General features: G+C 50.2%; 1 protein-coding gene and 1 long non-coding RNA gene across 2 annotated transcripts; one reads left to right on the top strand and one right to left on the bottom strand.

The window, feature by feature from the left end:
- Nucleotides 1-2,071: 2,071 nt before the first annotated feature.
- LOC103663758 lies at nt 2,072-8,421 on the bottom strand. The gene is made up of 2 exons (XR_568864.2): nt 8,000-8,421; nt 2,072-2,360 (listed from the first exon to the last, which is right to left on the bottom strand). It is a non-coding gene; the product is annotated as an uncharacterized LOC103663758 (long non-coding RNA).
- A 3,535-nt stretch (nt 8,422-11,956) lies between these two features.
- SLC4A9 (solute carrier family 4 member 9) lies at nt 11,957-25,533 on the top strand. The gene is given in 22 exon segments (XM_040622702.1): nt 11,957-11,965; nt 12,957-13,174; nt 13,454-13,686; nt 13,942-14,055; nt 14,473-14,528; nt 14,681-14,838; nt 15,098-15,185; nt 15,535-15,689; nt 15,887-16,003; nt 16,176-16,350; nt 16,512-16,645; nt 16,823-17,085; nt 17,965-18,023; nt 18,250-18,438; nt 18,567-18,680; nt 19,861-20,022; nt 20,170-20,348; nt 21,054-21,126; nt 22,600-22,668; nt 22,919-23,092; nt 23,703-23,855; nt 24,216-25,533. Coding segments are annotated over 22 exon segments (2,946 nt in total). The 3' UTR covers nt 24,270-25,533.
- The last annotated feature ends 326 nt before the right edge of the window (nt 25,534-25,859 follow it).

Below are 25,859 nucleotides of genomic sequence, written 5' to 3'. Positions count from 1 at the left end.
GTCCTTCGGTCGACTGGAGGCTCCCCGGCGCGCGGCTGGGAATAAGGCTCCGGGAGGCGCCGAAGCTCCGCCCCGCCTCCTCCCCCTCCCCCTTCCCGCGCTGGGCCGCTCGCCCGGCTCCCGGCGCCGGCCGCGCAGCCCCCGCAGCCCCCCACTCCGCGGGCGCGGCGGGGGAAGGGGGCGGGAGTAGGGGACGGCGCTCACATATTTTGGGACCAGGCCAGGGCAGCCGCCGCCTGACTGTGGGAAGGGCTGCCGACCGGCAGGTGGCGGGGAGCGGTTCCTACCTTTCCCCAAACCCTTGTCGCGCTGCAGCCTTGTGACTGCTGAGCTGAGCTCTGCCCTTGGACACCCCTCGTTCCTTGCTCTGTTCCAGGCCTGGTCCCTCCAGCCATCCCTGCTCCACACCAGGGATCTGCACCCATGTCACCTTCTGAAGGGCACTCGCGTCTTTGTCTAGCAACACGGCAAATAGTAAATAATAATTCATTTATCATTTAAAAATTAGACACATGAAAAAAAATTAGACACACGAATGCCAGCAGGTCTCATGGGCCCAAAGTAACCAGAGTTGCAGTTGCAGGCAGTTGGTATCAATCCAGCAAAAGCAAAGGAAGTTAGTATTTCTTCCAGATGCTGGAGTGCCTTCCCTCCATCTTTCTCCCAGGGGACATAGTCTTCATTAAGATTTTTGAACTATGGATTATAATTCCCAGGCTTCTGGGATCGGAGAGACAATAGTTGTGCAACAAGCCTCATACTATTCCTTGTCTTGGAACACCACTGTCTTTCCCAACATCAAAACTGAGACCCTCTCCCATGGGAGCCAGCTGGCTAGCCTAGGTTGCTATGTTCAACAGGTGCCAGGAGATTGATGTGTTTCTCCTCCAACCTATGTATTTTTACAGGGGTCTTCTGCTGTCAGTGTCCTGACCCAAAGAAATGACTCTCCCGGGAGATATTTCAGCTCCCACAGACATGCTGGGAAGGGAGTTGTATGACACAAGGCTGGGTTGGCATTCAGAGCCCTCAAATTGTGCCAAATAGAGCTGCTTGCCTGATTCAGCCCATGTGTAGAGATAAAAACAGGCCTCCTATTTATACACAGGCTATCCCACTGTCTCTCTCCATCCCCACTTTTGCAGGGGTCTGCCCTCTTGACTTGCTCCTAGCAGCCCTTCCCAGGCCTAGGTTTCCATAGTACACTGGAATTACTACATACCTAAGTTGGAATCCAGACCTTGCTACTTACTGACTTTGAACAAGATATTTAATTTCACTGAGCCTCAGTTTCCAAATCTCTCAAATGGGAATAACAATAAGAATAAGGCTTCCTTTGTACAGAGCTTTTTGAAGATTGAACGAGGAAACTCATATAAGAAAGTAGTACAATGCCAGGCGTATTATAAGCTCTCAATAAATGTGGCCTATTATCTTATAAGCATTCTACCTTGACTACTCCATTCCCTTAGAGGCTTCTTTTCTCTCCCTTCCTGCCCAGTCTGAGGCTATTATGTTGTCGGTTGGACTGGTTTCAGGCGGAAGCTCACCTGTCACCTATTTGGCCAAGTGCCACCTTGGGATTATTCTTTTGGGTGATCACTAGTACCTCAGTGGATGGTCACCACCCAGGCCACACCTTTGTTCTCCCTTAGCAACTGCCTGGCCATCTCCTTCCCCCAAACAAAACCACTTTGGGGTCAGGGCTCTCCCCAGGGGAGGGTGGAGGGAAACACTTCCTGACACACGGCCAAGTCACCCCCTTCCCCCTACCTGCAGCCAGGTTCACACCCTGCTCTCCTGTCCCAGCCTGCCTCTCCCTTTGCATGCTCCGTCTTTCCGCCTTCTCACCTCCACATCAGCCTTAGCAGCCCCATTCATGGGGCAACTCCAAGTTTTCATCACACCCAGGAGCCTCACCCCATCTTGGTTTGTGTGTCAGCCAGGATTTACGGGAAGGGCCTGGAAAAAGAAGACTAAAGGCTTGGAATGCTTTTGGGACAGTCACTTCACCTCTCAGAACCTGGGGTGTCCTCTGACCAAAGAAAATAAATCACAATTCAGGCTGGGGTCATTTCATTAACTTATTTATTCCACAAACATACAATGAATGCTTTTCGGGCACAAGGGACACAGCAATGAACGAGGCAACCGAGAATGTGCTTTCACGACGCTTCCCTTTTACAGAAAGGGAAACAGGCAACATATTAAGTAAATAAAAAAAAGAAAAACAGCTCCAGTGAAAGTTCAAATGCAGTGATATACTATAGGGTGATGTGTCCCAGTGCTTGGGATGACACGTTAGGTTTGGTGACTGATCAGCAAACTCGTCTCTGAGCAGGTGACAGGTAAGCTGAGACCTGTATAAAAAGAAGGAAACAGACTTGTGGTTATCCATTGCAAAAGCATCCCAAGCCATGCAAATAGTACAGAAACTGAAGTGGGAACAAACTTAGAGAATCCAGAGAACAGAAAGCAAGGAGGCATATACGATAACCTTGACGCGAAGGCTAGGGACAGAGAACAGAGGACATTACAGGCTGAAGTAGATGCTGGAGTTTATTTCCTATCACTGTGGGCATCAAATGAGGTGGTGATGGGAAAGCACAATCATGCAGGATTTTTTCATATGCTCCCCCACCTGCTCTCTGGCTGTCAAGGGCCAGGGACATACTCCTAAGAAAGCAGAGTCCAAACAGGACACTCCAATTTCCCCAACTGTCTATGGACCATGAGCAAACTGAGGCTTGAAGACTCACTGGCTCTGGGCGACCAGTGAGTCACAAGGGGGCAAATCCAGAGCAGAAACCCTGGCATCCTGTTCTCCAGCTCCATCCCGGCTTCCCTAGCCTCTGGAAAGACAGGCTCCATGGGACACTGAGTATCACTGACTCACTGCCGGGCCATACAGACCTTGATTTGGGGAGAGAAGCCAGTGGGGAGGAAGTGGGGCAAAGGGGTACTGCTCATGAGAAGAAAGGGGAGAAAAGGACTTGGAGAGGGAACCAACCCGAATCCCTTCCCCAATGTGGCTGAAATGTCTGTGCGGGTAGATTGGTTCCCCCACACCTGGCTGTGCACCAGCGTTACCTGAGAATTTATTAAAGATAAGAAGGTCCAAGCCCCACCCAGGCCTCCTAATTCAAAACCTGGGGTGGGGCCCAAGCTTTTATACTTTTGTTGCTAATTCTGACATCAACCAGGTTCCCAAGCACTGGTCTGCATAATTCACTGGAATAATTTATTGAGCATCTGAACAGAATCTGAGCCTCTGAGGCAGAGGAGTTTTAGGTAATGACACTTGTCCTGTGCTCAACACCTCGCACACATTATCTTGTACGATCCTCACAATTGCCCTAAGACTAGACATTCCTCCCCATTTTAAGGGGTTGAAGCTACAACAGGTGAGTAGCAGTCCCAGGTCACCCAGCTAGTGAGAATCTAAGCCTCAGTTTGAATTCCTTCTTTCTTCCTGGGCCTCTGTTCTTAAGCTCAACACTGCCCGTGACAAATGGATGAGACAATGGCCGCCATCTCCCTGCGGCTACAGACAGTAACACTGTCAGCTTTACTGAGGCTCAGCACCCCACCTGTCCTGCAGTGGTAAGAATCTGCCTCAAGGCTGGAAGGAGGACTGGGCAGGACAGCAGAGCAGCTAGTGAAATGGGTATACCCTTGGGAGCCAGGCAGTCTAGGGTTCAAATTTTGAATATGCTTTTTTCGTTTTTTTGGTACTTTCTAGCTTAGGACGTGTTATGCAATTTCTTTGACCTACAGTTTGCTAATCTGCAAGATGGGAATAATAATAGTAGCTATTACTATAGGGGTTTGTGATGGTTAAATCAGATCATGTGTGTAAAGCAGACTGTGATGCCTGGCGCACGGTACGTGCTTACTTGGTGACAACTGCTACTAAGAACAAATGCTTCAAAAAAATAAACACACACACACACACACACACACACGATCTCCAAATGCTGCTTCCTTCCTCCCTCCCTCCCTTTCTTTCCTTCTTTCTTTTCTGTCTTTCTGTCTTTCTTCCTTTTATTTCTTTCTCTCTTTCATTTTCTCTCTCTCCCTCTCTCTCTCCCTCCCTCCCTTACTTCCTTCAAGTGGAAACTTTAAAAAGGTACTGCTTTGTCATGGGGCAGCCATCCTCCCTCACCTCTCTGCTGAGAGATCCTCAAGCTCACGATGAGATGGTGGATCTCCAAGGCCTCCTGGAGTTTTGAAAACCTTTACCCAAGGTAGCAACCCTGGCTCAGAGCTCAGAGAGTAGCATGTGTCCCCTGGGAGAGGGGATTCAGCCATCTTCTCCTTCCACTGTGACCAGGAGAAGAGAGTCCTCAGGAGACCCAAAACTCTGCTGGCTGGGAAAAAGGCACCTCCCTTGAGGGTGTTTCTTTCATAGGGTGCCATGAGCCCAGAGTTACCCAAACTTGAAAGCTGAGAGTTAAGGAGTCATTGTTCCTTGCCCCAGGCTGCCTTCATCCCCACTCTCTATCCCCAGCTGAGCTCGATGATCAGGCAGTTTTGGGGGCGCAGCTGGATTTATACCCAGATCTGCCCTTTGGAGCCCCTTTGTACCTCCTATGCTGCCTGGGGGCTCCTGAATGTCATGCCAGGTAACACTTCGTGGGGATGAGCAGGATCTCCTGTCTGATTGCCCGGGCTCAGGATCCATCTGAATAGGATGAAGACTAGGAATGGATAAGGCTGGGAGGGCGTTTAGGGGATGAGGAGGCCCTGTCATTCCCAGATGTTGAGGAAGGAATATTTATAATGTGCTTGGATTGAGCCTGGATTCCAAGCCTTCCTCCTCCATTTCGGGGCCCACTTCTGTGACTTTGAGGGATTAACAGGACTTTACCCCTTTGGCCATCCCCTCGCACAGATGGCTGGCTGTCATCAGGGAGGGGGCAAGGGATTCCTCACTCATCCATCACACAACTCATCTTCCTCTTCAAGCCTCAGGTGTAGAGTGAGAGTTTGAAGCAACTGCTCTGTGTTCAGGAGCTGGCCAGTAAATGTCCGTCGTGGATTGTTTGCAGGCACGCGGCTATTCAAAGTCCTGCTGAGACAATTCCATGACGACCACCAGCGCCTGACCTGTGGGGCAGATCTGTGGGGCAGACCTTTCTCTCCATGCCTTTTCGGCTCTCAATGTACGAGAATAACAATCTACTTAGGGGGTTCTTGTGACTAAGGAGATAGCACCTCTGAAAGTGAGAGGCAAAATGGAGAGCCCTACAGAAATGGGTCAGTACTATTGTTACTCACTTCTCTAAGGCTCAACCTTGGAATGAGGTCACATCACATCCTGTACCAGGAATGCGTAAGTTCGGTTCCTCTTAGAAATGCAATACGGAGCTGTAATTTAAAAATTTAACCTTATCCATTTGCTTTTTTTATAATAGAGGGTTGATCCAGTACAATGGTTCACAAAGTGAGAGATACTGCCCCCTAGGGGTCATTATGGGAATCTGCGGGGAGTCTTCAGTTGTCCAAAAACTAGGGAGTCCTCAGGCATTTGGAGGAAAAGATGTCAGGCTCACACAATTAAAAATTGCCCACCCCAATTGTCCCGTATTCCACATGCTTTTGAGTGTCTTTCCAGACATCCATGTGGGTGAGAAACTTGATTATAAGAGTTTTTACACTGACTTTTCCAGGAATGAAATTAGCATGAATTGTTCATTTTGGTGGTATCTGAGTTCTCAAACAACACACTTGTGTCCGTTAGTATCTGTAGCTGTCACATTTGAAGTAAGTCTGTGTAGGTGCAAGCAATGGGTTTCTTCACTGAGATTTCTAGAGTAGTCCTAAGCAAGTATTTGCATATTCAAATGGTGTTATTTTATTTATTTAAAACTTTTTTTTTAATTTAAGTAACCTTTACAACCAATGTGGGACCCAAACTCATGATGCCAAGATCAAGAGTCACATGCCCTTCCAACTGAGCCATCCAGGTGCCCCTATTTTATTTTTAGTCACTTTCTCTTTTCTATTGATTAGGGTATTGACTTTCTTTAAAGAGTAAATGTGCAATTACGGTGATCATTTTACAAATATATACAAATATTAAATCATTATGTTTTATACCTGAAACTAGTATAATGTTATATGTTAATTATACCTCAATTTAAAAAAGTAAAATTAGGAGTGCATGGGTGGAGCGCCAGGCACTCTCACACATTGCATGTGAAGCCTACTAAAAAAAAAAGAAAGAAAGAAGGAAAAAATAAAGTATACAGAATTGTATCTCTATAATTATTTTATTTTATTTGTTAAAAAATTCATATTTTTGAAAGTTTATTTATCTATTTGTTTAAGTAATCTCTACGTCCAACATAGGGCTCGAACTCATGAGCCTGCAATTAAGAGTCACGTGCTCTTCTGACTGAGCCAGCCAGGTACCCCTCTCTATAATTATTTTAAAATACTTTTGAAACGCATGTGTAGGGAAAAAAACTGGAAAAAAATATCAAAATGTTAACATGGACAGATTTCTACAAAAGAGAAAAAAGTAAATATACAGATAGGATATTCTCTGTGAACTTTATTTCAGGATAGTAAAAGAATATTAACATATTTGCTATAAAAAGAAAATATTTATTTAGTGAAGTCCACTAACACCGGAGATATTCACATGAGAAGCCTTTCTGTATCCTTTGTAAAAGTGCTGTTTTAGATACTATTACATGTAAGGTCCCTGGGCAGTGTCTGAATAAGGTGTAACAAATTCCTCTTGTAGTTAGTTCAGTGTTAGAAAGTTTGGCTCTCGCGACTATCTGGCATAGCTACTTCCTTTTACTAGACAATGACAAATGTCGAATTCATATGTTCTCTTTTTGCTTCCACCGTCAGGAAGATCACAATTAAGTTTTGATGCTTGGGGCACCTGGGTGGCTCAGTCAGTTAGGCTCTGCCTTGGGCTCAGGTCGTGATCTCCTGGGATCGAGTGTTTCCCCCCTCCCCCGTCAGCTTCTCCCTCTGTCTCTGCCACTCCCCCTCCTTGTGCTCTCTCACGCTCTCTCTCTGTGTCAAATAAATAAATAAAAATCTTAAAAAAAAAAGTGTTTGGTTTTTTTTTAAAGATTTTATTTATTTATTTGACAGAGAGAGAGAGACAGCCAGTGAGAGAGGGAACACAGGCAGGGGGAGTGGGAGAGGAAGAAGCAGGCTCCCAGCAGAGGAGCCTGATGTGGGGCTCAATCCCAGGACTCTGGGATCACGCTCTGAGCCGAAGGCAGACACTTAACGAGTGAGCCACCCAGGCGCCCCCCCACAAAAGTTTTGACGTTCAGGTGCAATGATTATCCCTAGTCCAGAATTTTGAGGACAATTACTTCTTTCCTCTCTGCTTTGGTTTCATTATGAGTGATCATTTTTAAAATATTTACTTGTATCCATGTATTTTATTGTCTTTAAATCTTTTCCGGAAGTAAGCAGAGCATACATAATTACTGTGAAACTCAAAAATCACATACCTGTAGCTGCCTTCCCAACACTTCCTGAATCTGGAAGGCTCGGTCATGGGGGCTTGGAAAGCCCGAGGCAGAGCAGTTGATGGACTATGCAGGTGGTTTTGTGCTACAGACGCAGGTTCCTTGATATCTCTTCCTTCTCCCCTTCAAATGCCCTGACCCCTCTACTCCAGATGGAGTGTGGGCATTGTGAGGACTTGAAGCAGGCTCCAACTGTCAGGGCCCGCTCCAAGTGTTGGCTGGATCTTGGTGGTCTGGGGTCAGAGTGGGCGTCAGGGAAGGGTACCCCAGATTAGGGAAACCCAGACCTCCAACTGGGAAGACTCTCCCTCCACACATATTCCTCGAGCATCTTGTCTACTAGATCCCTGAGAGCAGAGGCTTGGACGCTCAGGCTGAGGCATGCAACTGACACCTTTCTGAACCCTGGGTCCACTAGCCGCTAGCTATGACTTTGGCCAAGGTACCTCTGAGGCTCAGTGTCCTCATTCAGAAATGGGCCCGATACCTACCTCCAAGGGCTATAGTGAAGACTCGTGGAGGTGACCTCCAAGGTGCCAAGGCAGTGCTTGGAACTTAGCAAGCACTCAGAAGGCCGCAGGTGCTGTTCATCCCCGTGAGCCCTGGATCGGTGTTACTCTTGCGCCTGTCTGCCGCCCCCAGCTGGGAGCAAGGGAGGAAAGAGCGTGCATTAAATTTCAGCTCCTCACTCATAAGCTCAGTAGCTATGGCAAATTGCTTAACCTTCCTGAGTCTCAGTGTTTTTATAACAAAGTGGGAATAATGAAATGTGCCTCATATTTGCGGTGTGAGTAAAATGGTTAATAGTGGTTATTTTATGGTAAGGGCATTGTGAAAATTTATTTTGTTATTTTTACTCTTATGAGCATTTTCTATTTTTTTCCTATAAGGAACATGAATTAAAAAAACAAATATGAATGATTTATGTATTTCAAGTCACTTTTCAAAACATGTTTTTTCTAAAAAAAAAAAGTACTGGGGTGCCTGGGTGGCTCAGTCGGTTAAGGGTTGGTCTCTTGGTTTCAGCTCAGGTCATGATCTCACGGTCATTGGATCCTGCCTGAGTCAGGCTCCCTGCTGAGTGCGGGGTCTGTTTGAGATTCTCTCTCTCTCTCCTTCTTCCCCTCCCCCTGCTCGCTTTCTCTCTCTCAAATCAATCAATAAATAAAATCTTTTAAAAAATTAAAACGGGGCGCCTGGGTAGCGCAGTCGTTAAAGCGTCTGCCTTTGGCTCAGGGCGTGATCCTGGTGATCCGGGATCGAGTCCCACATCAGGCTCTTCCGCTATGAGCCTGCTTCTTCCTCTCCCACTCCCCCTGCTGTGTTCCCTCTCTCGCTGGCTGTCTCTCTGTCACATAAATAAATAAAATCTTAAAAAAAAAAATAAAAAATAAAAATAAAAAATTAAAACATACTTAAATTTATTGAACACTCACTACATTTCGGGCATTGCGCTGAGCACTTTATATACATTATCCTATTTAATTCTCACAACAGTCCTCTGAGGAAGATAGTATTTTCACCCCCAGTTTCTTTTTTTGTTATTTATTTTTGTAAAGATTATTTATTTATTTATTTGTCAGAGAAACCACAAGCAGGGGGAGTGGCAGACAGATGGAGAAGCAGGCAGAGACAGAGGGAGAAGGCAGGATCCCCACCAAACAAGGAGCCCGATGCAGAACTCGATCCCATGACCCTAGGATCATGACCCGAGGCAAAGGCAGACGCTTAACAGACCGAGCCACCCAGGCGTCCCTCACCCCCAGTTTATAGATGAGAAAACCAATGCTTAAGGAAGTTGAGCAACTTGCCCAGCTCGCATGTGATACACTTTCATAAAACTATACACACACGGACACATACATAGACAAATGAGTGCATGTAGAAACAAATGAAATCTGAATAAGGTCTGTAGCCTAGCTAACAGTATTGTGCCTCTGTCATTTTCCTGGTTTTGATATTGTGCTGTCTTTATGTGAGATATTACCATTGGGGTGAAAGGTGCCAGGTAGAGACCTCTCTGTATCTTTTTTTGCAACTTCTTCATGTCTTCCTCTATAATTAGACTCTCATAAATAACTAGTCAAAAAATTACAGAGTTTTTCAAAAGTAAAAGTTTTATTTTTAAAGATTTATTAATTTGAGGGGGAGGGGCAGAAGGAGAGCTAGAGAGAGTCTTAGGCAGACTCCACGTTGAGGGCAGAGCCGGACATGGGGCTCTATCTCACATCTCCACCTGAGCCAGTCACTTAACCAACTGCACCAGCCAGGAGCCCAGAAAAGTAAAAGTTTTGTTTTGTTTTTTCAGTTGTTGAAAAAAAACAGTAATGTGCCTAGCACAGGGTTGGATACAATTGACATTTCAGTATATATTTTCTTTCTTTCTTTCCCACTCTATGAGTGGTCATTTTCAGTTACATGGTAATTATGGCCTCCATATTGTGTATATTATGTGGTAGGCTTAATTTAATTGCATTGTTTCATTTAATAAAGCCTATGGTATGGATATTTTATTATTCCCCTTTTGCTGATAAGAAAACTCAGGTTCTGCAAAGATAAATCTCTTATCCACTTGTTAGAAAGTGACCAAGCCCAGGGGCGCCTGGGTGGCTCAGTCGTTAAGCATCTGCCTTCGGCTCAGGGTGTGATCCTGGCATTCTGGGATCGAGCCCCTCATCAGGCTTCTCTAGTGGGAGCCGGCTTCTTCCTCTCCCACTCCCCCTGCTTGTGTTGCCTCTCTCGCTGGCTGTCTCTGTCAAATAAATAAAATCTTTAAAAAAGAAAGTGACCAAGCCTGGATTTACACCAAGGCAGTCTGTTCATGACACCACTCCCTTCCACTCTGGATTCAGCTCAGAGTATTGCATAAAGGTATGCTTTGAACCTTGGAAATCATCTACCCCAACGTTCCAATTTATACAAAGAAAACACACTCAGAGAGGGGAAGGACTTTGGTCAAGAACACCTAATTAATCTGTGACTGAGCCAGGATAAGAACCCAGTTTTTGGATTCCTGGGTTAGGGCATTTTCCAGTGCCCACACCCAAGGCTGCTTGCCCATATAGCCTACCTTCACTGAGCCCTGCCTAGGAGACAACTGGGGCCCACAGACAAACCTGTGGGTTCTCACTCACGTCCCTCACAACCTGCACAGCTCAGGGCACTTAGGACCCGGCAGGTGGAGTGGAGCCTGGGGAGAGTGGAGACATGGTGACCCTCTACTGCAGGCATTTTTGGGAGGCAGGGTAGTCGGGGTCACAGAGAAGGCAAAGTAAGACCCTCTGAACTTTAGCAGGAGTGGAGTTGAGAAAGGAGGCTGTGTGTGTGAGGGGGGTTATTCATGCCAAATGCCTGTTCCTGTCCCCCTCGGGCTCTCTTGAGTCACTTACCCTGAGGTTGGGGCACATTCTTGAAGTGGGTGGTCACAGGGATTCCAGGCCCTCTTAGGTCCTAGGCCAGTTTCTATTCCTCCTGGGGCTGAAACCAACTCCCCCCTCAGACTCAGTACCTCGTCCCCAAGTGATAATATAGTGACTCACGCCTTTCATTCCTATCTTGGGACCTCCTTGGACTTGAGGCAAATCACAAGTCCGGACCTGGGGTTGGTGCAGAGAATCAGCCCCAAGTCCCATTTCCCAGGGAAGAGAGGGGTCCCGTGTATCTAGTGGACCTACATTCAAAAGAGCACGATTAGCCCTTTCTCTCCATCCTTGTTGAGCTCCCCCCACATCCCATCCCGCTGGGCCAATACAGGGAAAGTTGGAGGATTAAGGACCCCTCCCTGCCCTCTTATATAAATCTCCGAGCCCTGGAGGGTCCACTGGGGAAGCAAACGCGGCTGGTGAGTGGACCAAGCGATCCTGTCGGCGGGAAGCAGCGCCCTCGTGTGACCTCCAGAAGAAACGCATTTATGTTCCAGCCCCTCCCTTTCTATGCGCTCATTGAACAAGTATTTATTGAGTTCCACTAGGTGCGCTAGGGGTAGCCGTTGAAGAATATAGGTAAAATACCTGCTCCGTGAACGGTACATTCCAGTGTGTGTGTGTGGCGGGGCAGGCAATAAACGGCAAATAAATGAGGCAGATAGTGGTACTGATAACTGCTGGGAAGAAAATAAAACCGAGAACAGTGGAGACACAGGGCTGGGCTGACAAAACAAGGTCTCCTTAAGTAGGTAACGTCTAAGATGACACTTAGGTTACTGGGATCCAGTCATGTGACGATCTGCGGGGCGGCGGGGGGCAGGGGGAGCTTTCCTTGCAGAGGGAAGATCTACAGCAAAGACCCCCAGGCAGGAACAGACTTTGCACAACAGACAAAGACCAAGCAGCTGGAACGGAGTGAGCAAGGGAGAATGGTATGAGATGTGGCCAGGAACGTAGGCTAGGGCCAGACTGTAGATCTTACAGGTCATGACAGAGTTTGATTTTTCTTCTAGGAGTAATGGAATGTATTGGGTGAGTTTTGAGAAGAGTAGTGTAGCTTGATTACCTTTTAAAATGATCCCTATGGCTGCTATGCAGATTAAGAACTTTGGGCAAGGAAGGAAGAATGGAAGCAGGGAGATGATTGCAAGGGATTAGAAAGCTATTGAAATAATTCAGGTGAGACAGGACGGAGGCTTGGAACACGGTAGAAGTGTGGGAGGTGGGGAGATGTGGTTGGATGCTGGGTTTACTTTGAAGGTAGAGCCAAAAGGACTTGCTAATAGACCACATTCTCCTTTGTTCTTTTGGCTCCAGGAACTCCTTCATACACACACTCTAGTTGGTTCCTCTGCCCTTACTGCCGCGCTGAGTTAGAAGGGCAGACCCCAAGGACACAGCTAAATTGGAAAGTTTCCAGGTGTGGTTGGACAAAGGAATTTAAGCCTCAGACACTGTGTTCTCCCTGATATGCCTCCTTAGCTCATTTAATGTGCTGGGACTCTGCCTGGTGTCTCCCTTACTGTAGCCTGGCTTCCACAGACCCAGTTACTTATTAGGTCTCTGTTTATCCAAATGGGTGCCCTTATGGTGTGTTGGTGCCACCCAAAACAGTCCTGGGGGGTTGTTGTTTGTATTTGATACAGAGAAGGGAGCAGGATAATCTGACGGTTTCAGTCCTCAGACCCAGGCCAGTGACTTACTCCTGTTAATTTACACAAAACACAGTGGGGTCAGACGTGATCCCACAGAAAACGCACACAATATTTTTGCCCCTGGCTGGGCATTTCTGGAGAGCCCGGGAAAGATCAGGTTAGTTTACAAATGCTCTCAGTAAGCAAGGGCTGGGGAAAGCAAGTGGGAAAGGGAATGACCCGGCTGGCTCTAGATTCAGCAGGCTTGCTCTGTTTGTGTTGTGCTGCATGGGGGGGGGGGGGATTATAAATGCAGCCAGCTGGAGAGCCCCTGGACTCAAAACCTAGGACTGCATGAGTCCCTGAGAGTCTGTGCAAGCCTCCTCAAGATGAACCTACCAGGCCAGGAGGAGTTTGAGGTCTCCAGTGCTTGTGAAAATGTGCCCACAGGAGAGCTGGACAGTGGCCCTGGCTCTGGCCCCAGCCCTGATGGCCTCTCAGACACAGACAGAGGGGAACTGGGGGTACCCAAGGACCCTCTGCTCTTCATTCAGCTAAATGAGCTTCTGGGCTGGCCCCACGCCCTGGAGTGGAGAGAGACAGGCAGGTGAGTGGGACCCGGGGCAGTTCTATGGGGTCTTTCCCTTTCCCCAGCTGGGGACTCCTCCATGACCCGTAGCTCCTCCTGTGTGAGGAGACACTCTTACTCCCAATCAGGAGTTCCGCTCTGTGTTCTCCAATTCAGGCCCTCACCTTCCATGACGCTCAGCTTTCTATGCAGTCTACTTTTGAGTTCCCCAAGACCCCAGTTGAGGGGTGAATGCCTAGGAAGGGGCATACTTTGCACCACTGGGGCCAGGACTCCCTCATTGTCCTACCTTCCTGCCTCTCCTGTGTCCCCACTCCTGCACCTAGGAGAGATGGCCCCAATAACATAGTCTTCTCCTCTCCACTGCAGGTGGGTGCTGTTTGAGGAGAAGCTGGAGGTGGGTGCGGGCCGGTGGAGTGTTCCTCACGTGCCCACCCTGGCACTGTCCAGCCTTCAGAAGCTCCGCAGCCTACTGGCCGAGGGCCTTGTGCTGCTGGACTGTCCAGCTCAGAGCTTCCTGGAGCTCGTGGGTACGTTGGGAGACTTTGCCATGCCATTTCCCCAGGACCTCCCCCCCAAATCTTAGAACATTCCAGAGCTCACCCACCCCACCCTAGGGATTATCCTCCCTGTCACGAGGTGGGGGGGGGGGCAGAGATGGAGGAATAGAGACTCCCAGAAGGGAAAGGGGGTTGGGGTTAGGGTTAGGGGGGAAAGGGAAAAGGGGAAGAGTTTGGGGCTGGGAGCTCTCAGGAAAGGGTTGGAGCCCCACCTCTGTTCTTCAGAACAGGTGACCAGAGTGGAGTCGCTGAGCCCAGAGCTGAGAGGGCAGCTGCAGGCCTTGCTGCTGCAGAGACCCCAGCACCTCATCCAGCCCATAGGCACCAGGCCCTGCCAGGGTGAGAGGCCTGTCCCTGGGCCCAGGACCAAAAGCCCCGAGTGGGAGGGTCCCAGATCCCCCCTGCCTCCTTCCTGGACCAAGACCAGCCTAGCCTTGGCTCATACCTCAACTCAGGTCTCATGGGTGAGAAGTGGAGCTAACGGTGAGGGGAGAAGAATGGCGAGGCCAGAGTTCTGGGAAGGGATGTTCTTGGTAGGCATTGTGCCAGGAGTTTTACATGCAGTATCTCATTTAATCTTCACAACCATCCTGTGAGGTAGTACCACAATTAGCCTCATTTTAATGGTAAGAAAACTGAGGCTCAGAGAGGGAAAGCTCCAGTTTTCATAGTTTGTCAGAGGTAAAGCTGGTCAGGGAGCCCTGGTGCATCCTCCAAAGCCCGTGCTCTTAGCCACTGCCTCATCCTGTTTTGAAGGGTCTGCCCATCCAAGAGAGGCTTCTCACAATGAGGAAGCCCCCCTGAAGGAACAGGTTTGTGGCCTTTCCCTGGGCAGGGCTGGGAGAGGGGTCAGGGGTTAACAGAGGTTCACCCTCCACTGGCCTCATTATCAATCAATATCCTGCCAACATCCACCTCCCCAAATAACCTCTCATCCTTTGTGTCTCCTTGAACCCTCATCCAGCGTCAGAACCCCCTGAGACGGAAGCTGCCTCCAGGGGCCGAGGCAGGGGCTGTGCTGGCAGGAGAGTTGGGCTTCTTGGTGCAGCCCCTGGGGGCCTTTGTGCGACTGCGGGATCCAGTGGTGCTGGGACCCCTCATTGAGGTTCCCCTTCCTAGCAGGTAAGGCTGCTGAGAGTCAGGGGTTCTGGAGACCAGAAAGGGTCTTTACTGGGGAGGGGATTGGGAGGTCTCTGGTTCAGTTCTTTCAGGGGTGAGTGCAGGATGGAGCTCAGGGGTCTGTGGAGGCGGCTAGTGGACAGGGCTGCAAAGTAGGTGTGCACATGAGTGTACGTATGGGGGCTGGTAGGGAGGTCAGTGGACAGGGCTGCCTTACGGGATAGCCACCTCTGAGATTTCTGGGGCCTGGTTCCTTCTTCAGATTTTTCTGCCTCCTCCTTGGTCCCTCCACATTGGGAAAGGGCTACCATGAGATGGGCCGGGCAATGGCCGTCCTCCTCAGTGACCCGGTGAGCTGGGCAGGTGTGTGTGTGCCCGTGCCCACACATAGACTTGTGTTACTGAGTGTGCACGTGTGGACTCTGGATGTGTGACAGAATACAGCAATGAGGCAGAGTGTGGCTTTGTGTCCATTAGCAGGAGGACTGACGTTTCCTTGGCTACCACTGGAGCGCCCTTCTCTAGTACAGCGCCGGCACACAGTAGGCAGCCAAGAGGTACCCGCTGCATGCACGCACTAATGAATGAGTGCTTGAATGGCTCGTCGGCTTATCTGACTTGTGTCTAGCTTTGAGACCGTGAAAATGTACGTAAGGGTCCAGATCTGCATTTACTGCCCCTTTGTGCCCCTATCCCTAGCAATTCCAGTGGTCAGTTCGTCGGGCCAGCAACCTTCACGACCTCCTGGCAGCCTTGGATGCCTTCCTAGAGGAGGCTACGGTGCTCCCTCCAGGTCGCTGGGACCCGACAGCCCGGATTGCCCCACCTAAATGTCTTCCCTCCCAGCACAAAAGGTATACGGGGGCCTTCTCCACAGGCCTTGGGTCCAATCCCACCGTTGAGGGGGCTAGGGGATCCCAGGAAAGGGATAGAAACTTACCTTGGGATTCTGAGACTGCTGGCAGAGACACAAGCAGCCACCAGGGGGCAGGGTGCCCAGTCATGTTCTGGTTGGAGATCCTCAGGCAACCTGGGTTCCCATTCTCTTCAGGCTCTTCTCACAACTGAGGGAGGTCAAGGGCCCCTCTGCCGGGCATGGGGCCCTGACTGAGGACAGGTATGGTCACTGGCCACACGCACCCAGCCCAGAGTTACAGCGGACAGGCAGGTGAGGTGAGCTGGGGTGAGAGCAAGGGTAAGGGTACTGGGTGGGGAGAGGGGTCGCAGGGGCACAGAGGCATATTCTCACTGTGGAGGGGCTCACTCAGCCCCAGGGAAAGTAGCGGGGATAGGGGCAGGGGACGGGGTCCCCTGGATCACTGACAAACCATGGGGGGGAGGCTGTTTGGGGGCCTCGTCCAGGATGTGCGCCGGAAGGCCTCGTGGTACCTCAGCGACTTTTTGGACGCGCTGCATCCCCAGTGCTTCTCAGCCGTACTCTACATTTACTTGGCCACTGTCACTAATGCCATCACTTTTGGGGGTCTGCTGGGGGAAGCCACCAATGGTGCTCAGGTGAGTGGGGAGGCATGGGGGGGCAGGCACAAGTTTTGGTATTCTGCCAGCCATGCCCTTTACCCTTCCCTGGGACAATGGGTGGGCTTCCCTGGAAGCTGGGGTTGCTGTGCTGAGGACTCCAGTGTCCTGTGCGGACAGGGTTCCCTGCCGGCTTCTAGGGGGTGCTGGAAAGTTTCCTGGGCACTGCAGTGGCTGGAGCTGCCTTCTGTCTGATGGCTGGCCAGCCCCTCACCATCCTCAGCAGCACAGGGCCAGTGCTGGTCTTCGAGCGCCTGCTCTTCTCCTTCAGTAGGTAGGAGAATACCCCGACTGTCACCAGACCCTCACTAGCCACACTCTCAGCCTTGTCCTGGCTAGGCCGGTAGGGGAGGGTGGAAACTGGCCCCAGGGGCACCTAACCTGGGTTAAGTGGAGAGCAGAACAGCTCTGCCAATTCCTGTCTGTCTCCCCCCACCTCCCCCCCCCGCAGAGATTACAGCCTGGACTACCTACCCTTCCGCCTGTGGGTGGGCGTCTGGGTGGCCACATTTTGCCTGGCGCTGGTGGCCACAGAGGCCAGCGTGCTGGTACGCTACTTTACCCGCTTCACCGAAGAAGGCTTCTGCGCCCTCATCAGCCTCATCTTCATCTATGATGCTGTGGGCAAAATGCTGAGCTTGACCAGTGCCTATCCCATCCAGAGCCCTGGCTATCCTGCCTATGGCTGCTTTTGCCAGTACCCAGACCTGGGAGGTGGGTGAGGGAAACAGGGAGTTTGGCAAGATGGGAAAGGATGCAGGAGGGGGAGGGGCTGTCCCTTTGCTATCTCCCCTTGTTAAGTCCAGCAGAATCCTGAATACTTACCCTAAAACCAGCAGCACATTTCCCAGCTCTGGTTTTGAATCAATTGAGAAGTAACAGAGCAGGCCCAATATTGTCTTTATTTCTAACAATGCTGATCAAAGAACATGCTTATAGCTATGGGGGAATGGGCTTCCTAACAATGAAAGGAAATTAGATAGGTTTATGCAGCCAGTTGTGGCTGCACTGGACAGGGACGGTCTTGCCCCAGAGGAGCAGAGCTAAATGCATGTACACTGCAGGCAGCTTATTCCCAAGAGTGAGGAGAGGAGGGGACAGGGAGAGGCATGCCCAGCTTCTCTCAAACTCACCAACCAAATAAATTGCTGCTCTTTCCCTAGTCTGAGTGAGCGACTCAGGGGGAGAGCCGCTCAGCATACTACACTTGTACAAATTCCTTCACATGGAAGGAAGCAGCAGGAACGGGGAAGAGATGTCCTCTCAAGAGTGCCAGACTCTGCTGGGCATGAACAAAACCAGTCTGGTCCTGGTAGAAACCCAGAGATTGGTGTACTCATCCATTAAGCACACATTTGCTAGGCACCTGCTTTGGCCCATCCCTGGGCACCAGGGACACAGAGAGGTAAGGAATTTGAAGGGACCAGGCAATGTTCTGAGAAGCACCGGCTTGGTAGCGACTGGAGTCAGCAGACAGATGAGTCAGAACTAAGAACTCTCTGGTTCACTTGGACCCATGAGATTAGACTTCTGAGGGGTTGGAGAAGGTTCCCAAGGGAGGGGCATATGTCCAAATCATTCTCTGCTTCCCAGGAAATGAGTCTCAGTGGATGAGGACAGAACCAAAAGACAGAGATGACATCTCAAGTATGGTGAGGGCCTGTTCTTGGGAGGGCCTGGGAAAGAAAGGCTGAGAGCCAAAGAAGTCAGTGGTTCCTGGCTCTTCCCACCCCATAGGCTAGGGAAACCCTTGTATGTCACAGAGGCCCAGATCTGTGCTGTGGCTGGAGACCTCTTATCCTGGGCCCTTGCTGTCTCAGTGAGTGTCAATGTTTATTCTGCCACCTAACCCCATCCCTGATGACCCCCTCCATACAGGACCTAGGCCTGGTCAATGCCTCCTTGCTGCCCCCACCTGAGTGTGTCCGGCGGGGAGGCCACCCTCGTGGCCCCAGCTGTCATACTGTCCCAGACATCGCCTTCTTCTCCCTCCTCCTCTTCTTTACCTCCTTCCTCTTAGCCACGGCCCTCAAGCATGTAAAGACAAGCCGCTTCTTCCCCTCTGTGGTGAGTGTTACCTCTTTCTGTGGGAGAGTACTGGCTCTTGGCCTTGGGCACTGTCTGTGAGTGGGAAAAGGTGAGGAAGGAAGGGGCTGGCAGGCCTGAATCTGACTGAGTGTCCACTGTGTGGCCAGGTACGCAAAGTGCTCGGTGACTTCTCCTCAGTCCTGGCCATGCTGCTGGGCTGTGGCCTTGATTCCTTCCTGGGTCTGGCCACGCCAAAGCTCACGGTGCCCAGTGAGTTCAAGGTGAGAGCTGGGAGTATAGGACAGAGGGGAGAGCAGGGCCAGCAGACAGGACCTTGGAGGAGGAAGATGCATAGATGCCATGCTTCTCTTCCCCTGAGCTTCCATTTCCTCACTTATAAAATAGAAAGGGTAATAATAATGATCTCACAGAGTTGCTGTGAGGATTAATGAGGTACTGCTGCTGACACAGTGGTACAGAATACATGGCAGCTATTATTTAAATTAGGGGTTAAGAGGATGGGTTCTGCTCAGCCAGCCCTGGGTTTGAGATCCTGTTCTGCCACTTCCTAGCTGTACGACCTTAGGCAAATTAACCCACATCTCTCATCAATGAGCCTCAATTTATGCATCTATAAAATGGAAATAATAAATAACAATGGCTCCTACTCTACAAGTTGTCTTGAGGTTCACAGAAGATGACTATAAAGCATTTTACCACAGCGCAGGAACTGGCACATACCAAGACCTTAATAAATGTTACTTATTTTTGTCATAGGTTGGCACTACCCACTCCACTATTCCCCACTCTCTTCTTTGCACCCCCAGTTGCCGACTTTGATCTGGTAAAGTTGGAGCTCCCTACCAAGGGCATGATGGTGCACAGGACAAGGCTTAGCACTTAGACTTTGCCTGTGCATTTGGAGACCTCCTCTCCAGCTTCCCCCAGGAGAGGAGAGCAGGGGGACTCCAACTGGGGTAGCCTCAGGGGCTCAGAATCTGAGATGGCAACTGGGGTCCCCTCCCCCACATAGACGCTTATAATCAGAGCAGACGCAGACACACCCAGCCCTGCCCCTGCCCCAGATCAAGGCAGGTCTGAGCCTGAGTCGCTCCACCCTGGTTGGGAGAGGGGGTGCCTAGGAAGGAGGGCTCTGTATACCGAGAAGTGTGGGCAGGCCTCACCTCCATCTCTTCCTCTTGCAGGGTGGGAGGGCCCCTGAGAACCAAAGTCAAGAGGCCTTGGCTCCAGCCCAACCCCCAAGGTGGTCCCCCTCCTTCTGCCCTCTTTTAAGACACTGGGATGCTTTGAACCAGCTGTTCCTGCACACATACTGCTCCTACCAACCATCTAGGGTCTTGGAATGGGGGTAAAGGGGGCAGGGGGTTATGGAAGAATGCCAGTGCTGGGGTGAGGTACTCTTGGGAGACCCTAACTTGTCCATGGAACACCCTCTCCCAGCCCACACTCCCTGGGCGTGGCTGGCTGGTGTCACCTTTTGGAGCCAACCCCTGGTGGCTGAGTGTGGCAGCAGCCCTACCTGCCCTGCTGCTATCTATCCTCATCTTCATGGACCAGCAGATCACAGCGGTCATCCTCAACCGTGCTGAATATAAACTGCGGGTAAGGCCTGCCAAGTAAGACCCTAGGCCCCTAGACCAAAGGACAGAAACTCCAGGATGGGATCCAGGACGTCCCTCTCCCACTCCAGAGGACAGAGAGCCCAGGTCTGGTTTAGTTTCACCCTCAACGTTCCACCACTACCTGCAGAAGGGAGCTGGCTTCCACCTGGACCTCTTCTGTGTGGCTCTGCTGATGCTGCTCACGTCGGCGCTGGGGCTACCCTGGTACGTCTCAGCCACAGTCATCTCCCTGGCCCACATGGACAGTCTTCGGAGAGAAAGCAGAGCCTGTGCCCTGGGGGAGCCCCGCAGCTTCCTGGGGATCAGGTGAGGCCAATATTCAGGAAGCTAGAGTGAGAGGCGGTCAGTAAGGTGGTATGGTGGGATACAAAGCAGTTACTCGGACAGCTTAAATTCTCAACTGGTGACTCCAGAGGGCTCTCTCACTGCTCCATGAGCACTGCAGTGGGGTGAATGGGTGGGTTCTGGGCTGAGATGGGTGTGTCAGATCTTCCCACATTCTCCTTTGGCCATGGGATTGGGAGGGCCCTCGAGAGGAGCCTCATGGATGTAAAGGCAGAGGAGCCAGGGCTGCGCGAGGGTGAGGTGCCAGCTAATTACCATCCCCCTCCAGTGTAGGAGTACCTCATTGATGTTACAGAGTTACCATCATAAAAACAATTTTGTAACTATTGGAAACACAATCTGTGGAAAGTATGTAAAATTAACTTTGAAACTGTGAAATAAAAGTTTTTATGGCCTTGTAAAAATTGTTAACTTTCCATAAAAATAAAAACCTATGAGTTTGAGCTGATGGAGGGGCCTGGGACACCCAAAAAGAAGTGCCCTGCCCCTTCCTCTCCACCAATTTTGCACACCATGCTAAGGCCTCCTCCCTGCCAGGTGACTACTGGGGGATCCCTCCACTCCCCTCCTGCCAGTGCCTGTAGTAGGGTCTGGTCCGCATCTCCAGGTCTGGCACCTTGGGGGCTCTCCCAGACCCTGGCTGACTCTTCCCTCTCCGCACCACAGGGAGCAGAGGTTGACAGGCCTGGTGGTGTTCATCCTCACAGGAACTTCCATCTTCCTGGCACCTGTACTCAAGGTACCTTTGTTAGGCTGGTGTCAGGGGCCGGGCTGGGCAGTAATAATAATAAATAAAGCAAGAACTGACACTGGCTCTATACTCACTGTGCACCAGGCACTGTGCTGTTTTTTCCACACTTGCTCTCATTTGATCCTCACATGAACCCTGAGAGGCATCCGTACTTCACAAATGAGGAAGCTGAAGAAGGTTAAGGAGGTGAAGTCGCTTACAAAAGATCACCAAGAGAGCTAGTTTCTCAGGTCCATCTGAGAACCCAACCTCTTACCCAGGAGGCTTTCTACCCAGTGAGGCAGGGTGTGGGCATGCCACCATCCCCTATGGGTCAAGTGGTACGGTAGCCTTGCTCCAGCCTCCCAACAAACCTTAGACCGAGAGTGTGATCATCACGCCCCAGAAAAACCTTGAGGCAAAACCCCTTCACTTCTCCCTTACCAGATGTTTGTAGAATACCTACGATGTGAAAGGCTCTGCTAGGCACTTGGGAGAAGGGGGGGGGACAGGAAGGGGCAGGAGTATTGAAAAGAGATATGGAGCCAAACCCCTATCAGCAACATATACACATGAACAAAAATTAAGTAACACGTAATCACAGAAAAGTTCAACAAGCCAAGGCAGCAAAGTAATCGAGAAAGGCATGGAGAATGGCATACAAGAGTCACCAGTGAGGGGAGTTGGGGAGGGGAAGGTCATGCAGCTGGGTGAGAGTGGAGTAGTTGAAAGAGCCAGATGGACCGGATCAGCTGCTTACTAACTAGGTGACTCTCATTCAGCAGATATTTACTGAGCATAAACCATATGCCAGGCACTGTTCCAAAGACTGGGGATATAGTAGTGATCAAAAGAGACCATCCACCGCTTGCAGTCTGGTGAGAAGAGAAAGATGAAAAAAATCAATAAAATAGGGATAAATTCAGGTAGTGACTACTTCTAACGAAAAATATAAGAGGGTAAGGTGATTAAGAGTGCAAAGGGTCTACTTTAGATTGAAAGGCCACGCCCTTCTCGGGTGTCAAGAGATGAGTAGTGAGAAGCCTGAGTAGTGAGAAAAAAGTCAAGGAAGGACATTTTAGGTGGAGGGAGATAGCAAAACAAAGCAAAGGGCTTGCAAGGGGTTAGAAATAAATTTGGGCATGTTGAGGGAAGGAAAGGAAGCCATAGAGCAGGAAAAGCAGAGAGAGCAGAGAAGAACATGATAGATAAGATTGGAGAAGTAGGCCAGGTAGCAGAGAAGTTAACTTAGTTTCTAAAATCCAATTCCCCCTTTCGTAAAATGGAGACAATTATAGAATTTACCTCCTCTGTCTTGAAGATTCTGTATCAGGCATGCAAAGTTGGAAAGGAACAGAAAGAGCTGGGTAGACTTAGATGTGGATGCTGGAAGCTGGGGTTGGAGCCTACGTGGAGGTGGGGGGCATCTGGGCAGCTAGCAGAAGTGAACTCCTTTGCTAGCTCTCCACTTTTTTCTACCAGTTCATCCCAATGCCTGTGCTCTATGGCATATTCCTGTACATGGGGGTGGCAGCGATCAGCAGCATTCAGGTGAGCCCATTATATTCACCATGCAATCCCACTCCTCCTCTTCTTTCCTGCTGCTACCTCCTGCCTATACTTGCCAAGTCCTCTCCTATCCTCTTTTCCTGACTCTCCTGGGCATAGGACTCTGCTGCCATGCCCTGAATGGGGAGGGTACCAAGGGAGGCTTCTGGCCTCCCCCTCGTGCTAGGCTTGGATAGCTAATAGTGACACCCTCCAGGCTGAAAACCCTGCTTTCTTCCTCCTGTTCCCCTAGTTCACAAAGAGGGTACAGCTATTATTGATGCCAGCAAAACATCAGCCAGACCTCCTGCTCTTGCGGCACGTACCTCTGAGCAGGGTCCACCTCTTCACAGCCATCCAGCTTGCCTGCCTGGGTCTGCTTTGGATAATCAAGTCTACCCCTGCAGCCATCATCTTCCCTCTCATGGTGACTCGGGGGAGGGTCGGGTAGTGTCCCAGGGATCCTGGGAGACTCTGAGCCTGGGAGGGTGGCCAAAGCCTCCACAGAAGGAAGACTCTCCCCCTCTCACTTGCCCTGGCTCTGCCTGGTTGGGAATCTTAGGACAGAGAAAGATGGCTGAGAGATGCCCACAGGCTAATCCTAGGATACCTGATTCAACTCCATTTCCAATCTCTTTGGGCTGATCAACCATACACAGAGATATAAAGTCTGAAAGAAGACTGAGGCCCTGGGAGAGGCAAGACTGGCACTTCTGTTACTCAGTGAGGCGATGACATTGGTGGTTTCTGGCCTTACCCTCACTCCCTGAGGAAGTTAAGAGCCCTGGGCTTTCTAGTAGGACCAATCTGATTACCATACCCAGCTGCGTGACTTCTGGGAAGTTTCTAAACTCTTGAGGCCTCAGTTTTTTTCTCTATACAATGCGAACAATTACATCTACCTCGTAGGAACATGTTAGCATTAAGTGAAACAATACATAAAGCCTAGTACATAGGAAGTGCTCAATAAATGCTACTGCTGTTCATGTTTCTGCTGCTACTGGTGACAGCCCTGGGTCTTGTTTCTATCCCTGCAGTTGCTGGGCCTGGTGGGGGTCCGAAAGGCACTGGAGAGGGTCTTCTCACCACAAGAACTCCTTTGGCTGGATGAGCTGATGCCAGAGAAGGAAAGGAGCATCCCTGAGAAGGGGCTGGAGCCAGAATATTCACTCAGTGGTGACAGTGAAGACGTGAGCCCCAGATGGGCCCTCTCAGGAGAAGGGGGCAGGGGTGGGGAGAGCCCTTTTGTCCAAGAGTTGTCCCTAAAGCTTCATATTTCTATTAAGCCTGAAGATCTGATCAACACAATCCTTCCCCTTAGGTCCTCACCGACATAGGTACACGGAAGGGGTGAGGGATATCTTTCTTTAGAGGGCAGGGGCCCTGGTTTATGAATCCATGGGGGTGGAAAGGTTTGGGGACAGCTCTGGTGGTCTTTGCCAACCATGATCTTTGTCTCAGTGTAGGTTTATATCCTTTCACTTTCTGGGTCCCTTTTTTTCTGCTCTGTCTCTGTCTTTCGCAACTCATCTTGGGATCTTTTTTTGCAGTCAGAGCTTATGTATCAGCCAAGGGCTCCAGAAATCAATATCTCTGTGAATTAGCTGGAGTGGGAGTTTGGGAATAGAGACTCCAAGAAACTAAGCGTGAGGTGAGGATGTGAGGGAAGTCCCCCTGGGGTCGAGGATGGGGAGGTGGGGGCTCAGACCTTGAAAACCTCCAGTGTGCTGGCTACCCCTGTTTTCCTTCATGTTCCAGTTCCTCACGAACTCCAAAGTAGGGGAGGGAATAGAAAGGTCTCTCCAGAGGGAAGAAGGAAGTAAGGGAAGTACCCTCTCAAGCCCTGGGCTTGGCTCCCTGTGGCACTGAAGCCTGGCCAGTAGAGGGAGCTCAAGCTCACACCAAATAGGATGTAGAGATGCAGGGCTGGGGAGGAAGGGGTAAAATGACAAAAGAACGGTAGGGAGTGGGGAGGAGAGGAAGGGAGGATAAAGCTCCCTGCTGCTTTCCTTTGCCCTGGAGGCCACTCCCTTAGGCTGCTGAGAACCACATTCCAGACAAGTGGAGGGCTTCTCTGTCACTTGCCCACTTTGCCATTCTTTCCATTTTTATTCACTCATTTATCGAAACATTTTATGAGTACTATACTTAAGGAGTATCTAGATACCAGAGATACAGTGGTAAGATAATCATGGTCCCTGACCTCCTCAGTTTAAAACCCACTGGGAAAGACCAACAGGCAGTCGTTGGAGTGGGACAGTGTTGGCTAAGGCAAGCACGAGCTGTGGGAGCAGAGAGACCTCTAAGCCCTTCTTGGAGGGTGGTGAGGGTGGGGTGGTGGGAGTTGGAGAAGAGGAAATGGTCCCTAACTTGAAATTTGAAGATGAAGTATGTCCAGAATAAGGTGGAGGGAAATGTTCTAGGCAGAGGGTGCAGCATGTGCAAAAACGTGGCGTTTTTTCCACCTTGATAAGCTGAATTCTCTTCTGGACGACAGAAACCCTTCTATCCATGCCTTTCCAGGCTCAAAAGCCCAAGAAGCCCCATCATTTGCAATGGAAAATTCTAGAAGGCAATTCAGCAGCTATCCCAGAACAAGATCTCCTGGGCTTTCCATATCCCCTATAGCTCCTTTGCACTATTCTTTGCCCTACTGTGCCCCTGAGCACTTGCTCTGACCCCACTATGTCTTCTCTCAGTTCACAGGTGTTACTCGGAAGTCAGGATATTGCTGGCCTTTGGCTTAACTGCCAGATTCTCAGTGGACTGGGACCAGTGAGGCAGGACTGGAGGGCAGCTGGCCAAGATTTCCATTATCCTCTTGAGCAGGGGGTAGAGAGTGGCAGGGATGGGGCACCTGGGTGGCTCGGTCGGTAAAGTGGCTGCCTTCAGCTCAGGTCATGATCCCAGAGTCCTGGGATTGATCCTGCAATGGGGTCTCTGCTCAGCGGGGAACCTGCTTCTCCTTCTCCCCCTGCCTGCCATTCTGCCTACTCAAGCTCTCTCTCTGTCAAATAAATAAATAAATAAATAAATAAATTAACAAACAAACAAACAAATAAAATCTTTAAAAAAGGGGGGGGTGCCTGGGTGGCTCAGTCGATTAATCATCTGCCTTCAGCTCAGATCATGATCCTGGAGTCCTGGCATCAGGGTCCCTGCTCAGCGGGGAGCCTGCTTCTCCCTCTCCCTCT

The sequence above is a fragment of the Ursus maritimus genome, unplaced genomic scaffold (assembly GCF_017311325.1).
Source record: "Ursus maritimus isolate PB19 unplaced genomic scaffold, ASM1731132v1 scaffold_5, whole genome shotgun sequence".
Classification (NCBI taxonomy): domain Eukaryota; kingdom Metazoa; phylum Chordata; class Mammalia; order Carnivora; family Ursidae; genus Ursus; species Ursus maritimus.
Note: the sequence above shows the minus strand (reverse complement) of the source record. Positions and strands in the feature narration are given on the sequence as shown.